This window comes from Onychomys torridus, chromosome X, assembly GCF_903995425.1.
Source record: "Onychomys torridus chromosome X, mOncTor1.1, whole genome shotgun sequence".
Taxonomy (NCBI): Eukaryota; Metazoa; Chordata; class Mammalia; order Rodentia; family Cricetidae; genus Onychomys; species Onychomys torridus.
The window spans coordinates 84026104-84037529 of record NC_050466.1 but is presented as its reverse complement, the minus strand read 5'-3'; the positions used below and the strand labels follow the sequence as shown (position 1 = coordinate 84037529).

General features: G+C 47.1%; 1 protein-coding gene across 1 annotated transcript; it reads left to right on the top strand.

The window, feature by feature from the left end:
- Window positions 1–3957: 3957 nt before the first annotated feature.
- Maged1 (MAGE family member D1) lies at window positions 3958–10960 on the top strand. Its single transcript, XM_036175020.1, has 13 exons — window positions 3958–4082; window positions 4665–4738; window positions 5452–6147; window positions 6811–7479; window positions 7575–7638; window positions 7805–7884; window positions 8058–8149; window positions 8368–8447; window positions 8539–8581; window positions 8788–8850; window positions 9380–9494; window positions 10168–10548; window positions 10753–10960. Exons 2-12 carry the CDS (start codon window positions 4694–4696, stop codon window positions 10543–10545), a joined length of 2325 nt encoding a protein of 774 aa, XP_036030913.1. The 5' UTR covers window positions 3958–4082; window positions 4665–4693; the 3' UTR covers window positions 10546–10548; window positions 10753–10960.
- Window positions 10961–11426: the final 466 nt, after the last annotated feature.

The following is an 11426-nucleotide window of genomic DNA, read 5'->3' as shown; positions in this document are numbered from 1 at the left end:
ACTCTGTCAAAAGAATAAAAGAGGGGCTGGAGAGGTTGCTCAGCAGTTAGTGCTTACAGCTCTTCTGTCCAAATCAGATTAGGTTCCCAGCACCACCACAACCAACCTTGACTACAGCTTCCAGGGTCAGACAGCCTCTTCCAGCACTCATAGGAACCTTCACACACACACACACACACACACACACACACACACACACACAAATATAAATGTTTTTTTAAATGAGGCTACGATAAGCTATAAACAGAAAAAAAAAAAAAAAAACCGCAAACCACATATCCGACAAAGAACTTGAGAATGAAGCATAAAAGGTCAATATTCAACTTTTTAAATTAATTGCATATGTGTGTGAGTATAAATACAGCAAATGTGTGCAGTATCTGTGTTCATTTGTGTGTAGGTACATACATCCATGCATTCACAGAGGCCAAAGGAGGATGTGATGTCTGCTTTATGCCCAGGCAAAATCTTTCATTGAACCTATAGATAGGAAGATCCAGCAATCCTCCTGTCTCCATCCCAATAACAGGTATGCATACCTATACACGCTTTCTATGTGTGTGCTAGGAATTTTAACTCAGGTTATCATGCTTGTCCAACAGTGTTCTTACCAAGATCCAACATATTTTATAAGATAAATTAAACAATCCAGTTAGAAAAAGGATAAAAAATATATGGACATTTTTATTAGAAAGTAGATATGGGTGTGAAATTATCACACAAAATTATCCAGTATAGTTAACCATCAGGTAAATGTACATTAAAAACATGGTGAGCTATTACTACACACTATTACTAAAGCTTCTGACTACAGATGCCACCAAATATTTGTAGAAATTGGACCATTCATGCGTGGTTAATGAAATGAAAGATCTGTAGCTTCTTGTAAAACTAACACACATTTACTATAAGACCCAGAAATTAGAAATGGAAATCTGTACACACACACACACACACACACACACACACACACACACACACAGAGCTATTAGGGACTAGAGATGGGCCAGCTGTTTGAACCCATGGAAGTTCAGTTCCCAGCACCCACACCAGGTGGCAACAACCACCTAGATAACTCAAGCTCCAGGGAGTCCAGTTCTCTCTTCAGGCATCCAAAAGCCAGCACACATGAGCCTTTCACACAGAGAGACAAACCCACAGACACATTGAGGGAAAGTCAGAAAGACAGGCCTGCGGGACAAACATCTGGACAACAGAGTCATGCCATACCCCTCAGCCTCCCACCTCCCGGTCCCAGGGAAGGAGCCTGGCAGCCTGCTTCAGTAAAGCTTTTCCTGCATTTCAGTCTTTTCCTCTCCAGCATAACGAACTCAGCTAACACCAGGATCCTTGTTACAACATGAACAAACGTAAACAAAAATGAATGTTAACATTTTTTTTAAAGAATGATTCAGGTAGATTTTTGATAAGATAAATTAGATGCAAAAAAATTGCATATGCTTTTAGTTCTTGCCAAATGATAAAAACGTGAGTCTTTGATCATGCAAGGATATAAAGATCATGCTAACAATGCACCTTTGACAGAACGGAAAGGAGATTGTGAAGTATTAGGCAAGAGAGTGTAATTTAAAATATTTTCCACTGCTATGTGAAAAGGTACCATAAAAACTTTAGCCACTGTCTCAGGTGGTGAGGATTAGAAAATGATTACTTGACTTCTATAGCGTTTAGATAATATTTCAATCTTTAATGATGCATATAAATGTAATGAGTATGTATTATGTCTGTGTATGACAAAAAATACGTGAATCTATCAAGCAAAAATTCAAGTTTTCTGCTTTTAGCAATGTGGTGCATTGTGTGATCCATTCATTCATCAAACAATTATTTATTGAAAATATAAAGTGTACTAAGCATTGTTCTTCATGCTGAGGATACAACAATGAATAAAAAAGAGAACAGTCCATCTCCCTAAAGAAGCCTCCATTCTACTATGGCAAAAAGGGCATAACTAAAGGAAATAGTGGTGAGGAGGATATATATTTGAGAATAAATTTGGGGATAATAATTTTGAGAATATCAAGAGAATAATTTTGAGAATATCCAGCTGGAGAACGGAGGGAGCTGTAGGAGACGAGCCTGAAAATTACAGGCTGGGTCATGACTGAAGATAACAGACATGGAAGCAGCTAAGATATAAAATGGCACCTCAGACCTCCTTTCCCGAGTCTGATCACGTCCCACTGCAGACACTTTACAGAGGAAGTGCTGAGGAAAAACAGGCAGCTGACAGAGGAGGTTGCTATGCAACAGATGAGGGGAGTCATCCAGCCTGGCAGAATTGATGTTGGTCCTTGGGGACTAAATGCTGCAGTCCTTCCTAGCATTAGCTTTCCTTCCTATGCAGGCTCCTTGCAGGAGCTGACGCCAGAACAAATGGGAAGCGCGCTAAAATCTGCCTTGGATTTTGGAAACGTATGGGTTTGGTTTGAGTCACTTGGTATCTGTATGTCGTTGTTCTGCGTTTGTTCTTCAGCCATCTTGGAAGCACAGCAGGCTGTGTGTCCCTGGACAGGACCCACTTTCTGTGGTTCTTATTTTGTGTAGTGGCTAAAGCAGGCTTAGAGAAGTCCACTCATGCGACTATATTCTCGGGTGCTCATATAGCCAGTGACAGATAGGTCAGACACTAATCATGGAATTCTAAAGCGCAGCCCAGCTTCATTCTGCAAGAACAGGATAGACACACCTGATTGCTCTGGCCGCTCCAGGAAGCACCAAGTCCTGGGGTCTCACTCCTGGGAAGTGCCTGCCAAAGGCAGCCCAGAGTGAACCTTAAAGGTTCCCACATATACTAGGCCTCTTAGAACACAGGCCTTGTCTATTTGGAACAAATACTGGGGAGAGGAAAAGCTTGTCATTCCAATGGAGAATTAAGGAGTGCCTCAGTTCTCTGACCAGCACTAACATTATACAGATTTTTGCAGTCAGGAAAATCCCGGCCCCACATGCATGTTTGTTTTTTGGATAAAGTCTCAGAGTTGCGTAGCTGGCCTGGAACCCCTGGCGTTCCTCAGTCTCCAGTGTGCACCACTGTGCTGTGCCAAAATTTGCCTTTTCTGTTTGTTACTAGCTCAGTGTCCTGGTTCAGACAGTGGGTTTATGACTTTAGCTACCTGGTGTGTTAAATGAGGATGTTGCCCTCCCTCCATCTCCGAGGGCTGCGCTGTTTGAGAAAAACAAGCTCCAATACAGCTAGCTCCCACGGCCCTATGCCTTTTCCTCCCCTTGACCCATCCCTCACGAAATGTTTCCATGGCAAAAACTGCAAAAAGGGGGCAAGTGAAAAGCTAATTTTCAAAAAAAAAAAAAAAAAAAAGAAAGAAAGAAAAGAAAAGAAAAAGAAGAAAAAAGCTAATTTTCTGGGTCTACTCAGAAAAAATCTGTGGATTGCCCTGGCCGACACTTGCTTTGCTACCTCCTGTTAGGTATTTTTTCCGGCCTTGAAGGTTCCTGCGTAGCAAAGCGGGTGAACTCAGCAGAGGCCGAGCTCGTGTCGAAATAAGAGACCCCCCGCAGCGGCCTACCTAAGAGGCCCTAAGCAGGGGGTGGGAGGCAACTGCGGACCTGCCTAGAGAATCCTCGGGAAAAAGGGAGGGACTGAGAAGAGACGCATTGCGGATAAAGGTAGGGGGCTGGTGTGCTGGGCAAGGGGGTGGGACCAAAAGGCTCTGCGCATCTGTTGGAGGAGTGGGTGCGTAAGAAGAAGGGGAGGGACCTTTGTCCACTGTCAACCTGGTTGGCGGTGGGATAGTGTGTTGGCAAAGAGGCGGGCTCTCCTTCGAGCGCACATGCGCGCCAAGGTCTCCGGGACGAAGCTTTTGTTGGGAAAGCAAGCGGGACTCTTATTTGGACAGTTAGCTGTTGCGCATGCGCGGGCCTTCCTCGAGGCGGTGGGTGGTATATTAGGCGAAGAGGCGGGGTCGCCCGAGCTGCCGCGCTGGCATTTTCTCCTGGACGAGGAGAGAGTGCAGCTGCCGAGAGCCGAGCGCTGCAATCCTGACCCTCTGAGCCGTGAAGAAGGAAGCAGCGAGGGGGTTGGGGTTGGGGCCTGAGGCAAGGTGAGACTAGCCCCCAGACTGGGCATCTGCCCCCTGGTGTGGCGCCCTTTCCCCTCTCCTTTTATCCCAATCCCTTTACCCTGGATTTAGAAACCCCTCCAATTCCCGGTCCCGGATTCATACCCGCTCCCGACCCTTTCTGATTTAGAATCCCCGTTCATCCTCTGAATCCTTATCCAATTCCTTCACAGAATCCCCAAATTTCTCGACCTTGATCCGTTATACGGTTCCTCCTGATTCAAAACCTTAATTCAACTTTCCCGAAGCGAATCTTTCCCCTCCCCCCCCCCCTCTTCGCGCGCGCGCGCCCCCACCCCCCGAAGAAAACTGCCGCGTTCAGAGCTCTTATCTGATTCTAGAACGCGGATTTGCAGCTTTTCCATGTCTGCGTCTGGAAATTTGAGGTCGTCCATCGGGACGTCCGTTTACTTTTCCCGCTCCCGCTCCGATTAGGCCCGTTTCTCCCCATCCCCAGCACCTCCCCCGCCCCCGCAATCAAACCCCACACGCACACACAATTCGGCCCTGCGTATTTTCCTTCTGTCGTGTGTAATGCCTAGTTCCTCTCCCACACCCCCCTAGGCTCTGCTCTTGCCAGAGAGACAAGAGCTATGGCTCAGAAACCGGACGGCGGTGCAGGCCTCCGCGGCTTCCAGGTGAGAACCCCGTTCCCCCATTCCTCCATTTTCCCTGCTGACAGATTACGCCCACCACTGGCCCCTTTGGTAGCGCAAATGGCAGGATCTGATTTTGCCCTCCTTCCGGCCTGGACTCCGGTGCCTCTCAAATTTCTAGCGTTTATCGAATGGGGGAGGGGCGTCCCTTTTCAGCCATCGGTCCCTGCTTAGAGAAAGGGGAGACCCTGTTAGTCAGGGCATTCTGCCCAGAGAATGCGGGTTGGGTAAGGAACCATTTTTTTTCCATAACCCTGACGCGTGTAGAGCAGTCTGTCGCCCCATCCCCCAACCTCTCGCCTCCACCCCTCCCTTTCTCCACGCCTCGAGACTCCCCCTCCACCCCCGCTCCTTATCCTCCTCAATTCCTCCCACCTCCTCCTCGGGTCTTGAGCTTCCCACCGCAAGCCTAACCAGTCCCGCTCTAAACCCGCTTGGGGTTCAGTGGTTTGCACCCCGTTCCTCACCAGCCCCCCTGCTGCCTCTGACGGCCCTCACCTTGCCCTGCCCCCTCTACCCTTAACCAAGTTTTGTTCCCGCCCCGCCTCCCATTGACCCTTCTGTGCCCCTGATCTGTGAACTGTGAGGCTTGTCTACAGCTCCCCTGCTGCGTGTGTCCCTGCTGTGTGTGCCCCTCCTTCTGATCTAGCTTGTAAGGCCCAGAGGTTGAAATTAACCCCCTCCTGTATTTGCAGGCTGAGGCCTCTGTAGAAGACAGCGCCTTGCTTGTGCAGACCTTGATGGAAGCCATCCAGATCACCGAGGCTCCACCCACCAACCAGGCCACAGCAGCTGCCAGTGGGCAGAATGCTAGTCCCCAGAGTTCACAGCCCCCAACTGCCAATGAGGTGGCTGATACTGAGGTTTCAACAGCTGCTGCTAGGCCTAAGACAGGCTTCAAAGCCCAGAATACCACCACAAAGGGTCCAAATGATTTCTCTCAGGCACGTAATGCCAAGGAGATGCCCAAGAACCAGTCTAAGGTGGCCTTTAAGTCACAGAATGGCGCCTCTAAAGGTCCAAATGCTGCCTCTGATTTTTCCCAGGCAGCAACCACAGGCAAATCAGCTAAAAAGTCTGAAATGGCCTTTAAGGCCCAGAATACCACTACTAAGGCAGGCCCCAGTGCTGCCTACAATTTCTCTCAGTCCCCCAGTGCCAATGAGATGACCAACAACCAGCCTAAGACAGCTAAGGCTTGGAATGATACCACTAAGGTCCCTGCAGCTGATGCCCAGATCCAGAATGTAAACCAGGCCAAAATGGCTGACGTAGGGAGCAGCCCAGGTATCTCTGAAACTGACGGTGCTGCTGCACAGACCTCAGCAGATGGCTCCCAGGCTCAGAATGTGGAGTCCCGGACTATAATTCGGGGCAAGAGGACCCGCAAGGTGAGATCCCTGCTAGCTTCACTTTGCTTTGGGTGCTCTCCTTTCTTTGAAGTACATTTGCTCCAAACAAAATAATAGCTCAGTGGTAGAGCGCTTGCCTAGCAAGCACAAGGCCCTGGGTTCGGTCCTCAGCTCCAACCAAAAAAAAAAAACACTTCAAGAAATAAAGGGCATGTATGCCTATATTTCAGCTAAGTTGTAGGGGGTGTTAAATGTTTATTCCTGACCCCTGATTGTCCACAGATTGATGGTGAGCTTCTACAAGGACACTTGATAATATGGATCACCATGCCACCTGTGTATAGGACATTTTAACAGTAAACACCATGTGTAAGGTCTTAAGCTAGGCAGGCTCACGTTGAATTATCATTAGATCTTGAAGATTGACCTCACAAGCTAAAGAAAACGGAAAAAAAGAGGTGGCTTGAGTTCACGGTGATAACAGTAGTCACATAGGAAGAGAAGCCCCACTTTGTGGTTGCTGTTGGTCTGGTTTGGAGGTAAAACTCCTGCCTGAAAGACAAGGAAAAACAAAGTGACCAGTGGGGAGTGAGGGGTCAGGCTGTCCTGATAGGTGAAGATGCATAGGAACTTCCTAGGTTAGTTACTGGGAGGACCCAGGATTAATAGTGACCCTGGAATTTCTTTTCTCTTATGATGCAGATTAATAACTTGAATGTGGAAGAGAACAGCAGTGGGGATCAAAGGCGGGCCTCACTGGCTTCAGGGAACTGGAGGTCTGCTCCAGTTCCAGTGACCACTCAGAACCCACCTGGCGCACCCCCCAATGTGCTGTGGCAGACCCCACTGGCTTGGCAGAACCCATCAGGCTGGCAAAACCAGACAGCCAGGCAGACCCCACCAGCACGCCAGAGTCCCCCAGCTAGGCAGACACCATCAGCTTGGCAGAACCCAGTTGCATGGCAGAATCCAGTGATCTGGCCTAACCCAGTGATCTGGCAGAATCCAGTGATCTGGCCAAACCCCATTGTCTGGCCTGGTCCAATTGTCTGGCCAAACCCAATGGCCTGGCAGAATACACCTGGATGGCAGAGCCCACCTAGTTGGCAGGCTCCACCCAGTTGGCAGGGCCCTCAAGATTGGCAAGGCCCTCCAGATTGGCAGTTACCACCTGACTGGTCACTGCCTCCTGACTGGTCATTTCCCACTGATTGGCCTTTTCCACCTGACTGGATCCCTGCCGATTGGCCAATTCCACCTGACTGGCAGAACTTACGACCCTCACCTAATCTGAGATCCTCCTCCAACTCTCGTGCCTCACAGAACCAGGGTGCTCCACAGCCCCGAGATGTGGCCCTTCTTCAGGAAAGAGTAAGAGCTGTAGCTCTCCACTTTCTTGACTGTTGTCCTTCCATTTATAATCAGCCAAGTTTTCTGCAAACATCATTTTAATTATTTCTCCCCAGGCAAACAAGTTGGTCAAGTACCTGATGCTTAAAGACTACACAAAGGTGCCCATCAAGCGCTCAGGTAGGTCTTCTCCTGTCCCTGTGCTCTTCTGCTTACACATCCCTCCATAGCTGATTCCTGTTTCTACTTTTGAGGACCCTGACTGAGCTACCCTCACCAGGGCTGCCAAAGGGACTGCTGCTCTGTGCTCCGACTCAGTCTTGGTGCTTCCCCTTTTCTCTCACAGAAATGCTGAGGGATATCATCCGAGAATACACTGATGTTTATCCAGAAATCATTGAACGCGCCTGCTTTGTCCTGGAGAAGGTAAAAACAAAACAAAACAAAAAACCCCAAGAAACTGGAATGATGGGAAAGTTTCAGTTTTATGAGATTCCTATTGGAAGTTTAGGACAAGGCTTAATGGGGCCGTGACTGCCTGCCTATGGGTAGATGATGCTAACTGCTGAATTTCATAATCTGTTTTCTTGCCCCTGTAGAAATTTGGAATTCAGCTGAAGGAGATTGACAAAGAAGAGCATCTGTATATTCTCATCAGTACCCCTGAGTCCCTGGCTGGCATACTGGGAACGTAAGATGGGAAAGGAGATGGAATATGGCCTTTCTCAGTCATGCTTTTTTTTCCTAAGAGTTTCAGTATTCAGTCTCATAGGAGGTCATGGGCAGAGTGGGGGCATAATGATCCCCACTGAGGAATACTGGAAAAGCTAATTGGTAAGCTTGCTGGGGTTTTTCAAGCAAATGGCTGCTGGCTATATACATATGTGTATTCTTCTTGGACTCCTCTAGGACCAAAGACACACCCAAGCTTGGCCTCCTCTTAGTGATTCTGGGCATTATCTTCATGAATGGCAACCGTGCCAGTGAGGGTGAGCGGCTGGACTTGCAGCTGGGGGTTGGCTGCAGCCTGCTTCACATGCTTGTTTTCTATGCCTTATGTCCTCTTGCCTTTCATTACAGCTGTCCTTTGGGAGGCACTGCGCAAGATGGGACTACGTCCTGGGTATGATTAGGCTTTTTCATTTCCTGTCTGTTTGAATTATACTTTGGCAGCAGGGGATGGTCCCAGAATTGCATTAACGTTGGTCTGGGTGGGGGAACTTTACCTTGAGGATATCTAAATTGTGTGGATAGATGGGGAAACAACCTTGAACTCTACCTCTTTTCTTCAGGAAAATTCTGATTGTCATTTTCTTTTTTTACCATCAGGGTCAGACATCCCCTCCTTGGTGATCTGAGAAAGCTGCTTACTTACGAGTTTGTAAAGCAGAAGTAAGTGACTGCTTGGTCTGCATCCGAAAAGGCTTTCTAAACATATTACTACACACCTGTATAAAGGTTCACAGAAATAATACCTTTACTCGGAAGTGTTTACCAAATGTACTCTTGAGGTAGGATGTTTCCACAGCATAGTTAGAAGTGAAGCCTGTCCACTATGCTCATAGTACACTTTCTCTGGAAAGGGTGGGCCATGATGGAATCCTGGACGTGATCTATTTGTGGTTCATTGACAAGATTATAAGAACCTGAAGCAACAACTTTAGCAGAAGGGTTAAAATGAATGTTTCCTTTGTGTGCCCCCATACAAGTGTCCCTTGCAGCTCTGAGTGGTTACCTTGTATAGAGTCACTGGCATAGGAATTCTAAGACCTGGTTCTCAAAAGGTAGCTACCCTGACTGTGTTTAGGAGTGAATCTCGAGTAAAAGATTTCTATTTGAATTAAAGAGTTTCAGAATCCAGAATTATTAGGTATTGTTTGCAGACTGCCCATAAACACTGACTTCTTTTTTTTCCCCTCAGATACCTGGACTACAGACGAGTGCCCAACAGCAACCCTCCTGAGTATGAGTTCCTCTGGGGCCTCCGTTCCTACCATGAGACCAGCAAGATGAAAGTGCTGAGGTTCATTGCAGAGGTAATGGAGGAACTGATGGCAGGTTACTTGGGTTCAGTCCCCAGGACCTGGGTAAAAAAAGCTAGATGTGATAGTGTGTGTTTGCAGTCCAGTGCTGGGGAGATGGAGAGCCTACTTACTGAAATAGACTATCTCAAATGAAAAGTAGGTGGTACCTGAGGAACAACCCTCAAGGTTGAACTTCTGGCCTCCATGCATGCACATACCTGCCACATGTATGTGCACACACGTTACAGGAACACAAGAAAAGCCAACTCAGCAATTTACAAATACATGCTAGTCGTTAACTTATAGACTTTGTGCTGCATAATAGATATCCAGAACTTACTCATTATATCTAACTAAATTTCATACCCTTTAATGATTATGTCCCTGTTCCTCGTCCCACTTGAGCCCCTGACAATCGCCATTCTAATCTACTCCTGTGAGTCTAGTTTTAGATTGCCAATACAATATTTGTCTCTTTGTGTTGACTTATTTAACGAAATGTCCTTCACTTTCAACCATACTTTCACAACTAGTAGGACTGTCATTTTTGAAGACTGAATAGTATTCCACCGTACGTAATACAATATTTTCTTTTTCCATTCCGTCTGTTGTTGGGCACTTAACACTGATTATGTATCTTGGCTACTGTAAAAGGTTTTGTTTTGTCTTCTATTCCTCATTGCAGGTTCAGAAGAGAGACCCTCGTGACTGGACTGCACAGTTCATGGAAGCTGCAGATGAAGCTTTGGATGCTCTGGATGCTGCTGCAGCTGAGGCAGAGGCCCGCGCCGAAGCAAGAACCCGCATGGGAATCGGAGATGAGGCTGTGTCTGGGCCCTGGAGCTGGGATGACATCGAGTTCGAGCTGCTGACCTGGGATGAGGAAGGAGATTTTGGAGATCCTTGGTCCAGGATCCCCTTTACCTTCTGGGCCCGATACCACCAGAATGCCCGCTCCAGATTCCCTCAGGCCTTTACTGGCCCCATTATTGGCCCCAGTGGTACTGCCACTGCCAACTTCGCTGCCAACTTCGGTGCCATTGGCTTCTTCTGGGTTGAGTAAAATGTAAGTAAATCACTTTAAATTAGGCAGGTAGGGTTCTTGGGGGATACATGGTCAGTGGGGATTGTATTCACATCCCTAAGCTAGTAGTGATGTAAAACCCCTGGTAGAGAAAAAAGAAGCTCGGAGAAGTGCTATTTGGTGTTAGTGTTCGTTATTACTTTGTCCAGCTTATTGAATTCTTTTCCTTTTTTCTTATATTCACAGATCCTGCTCATCATTTGCAATAGTTTTCCCTCCAAGTGAGGCTGAAGCCTCAGATTCCTTCAAAACACAGCTGTCTAGAGAGCCACATCCTGATGACTGAGGGTGGCATGCGAGATAAATTTATTTGCTATTCTGTCTATTACTTTTTTTTCCCTTGTGTGTTGTCAAGTTTTGGTATCAGAAATAAATGTTGAAATTGCAAAGTGAATTAAATGTCCTCCTCTTTTTTGTATGCATATCCAGGGAGAGGGAGAAAGATCAATGTATTTATTGCTCTAACCTGAAGGGCAGATCAGCTTTCAATATATGGAAATGTGGGTAGATCCATCTAATGGATTAGGAACCAAAGAAGGGAACACATGAACACAAGTGCTGTTGAGATCTAAGGACTGGTCTGATAGTCCATTCACTAAATAGCACATGAGTAATGCTACCGTAGGAGAAATGGAATGGAGAAGGAAGGTGGGGATGGTCGAAACGATTGCATTTAAGGAGGAAACACTGGGTGTTTCAAGAGTCAAGAGTGGAGGATAGAAGATGAAGAGTCAGTGGCAGGATTCCAGGACGTTTATTATGTCCATGTGGAAAGTGAAAGCTCTAGGATAAAGGTAAGAAAAGGAATAACCCGGTGAGCCAGGTACCAAAGTCTCCTCTGTGAGAACCCCATAGCCACA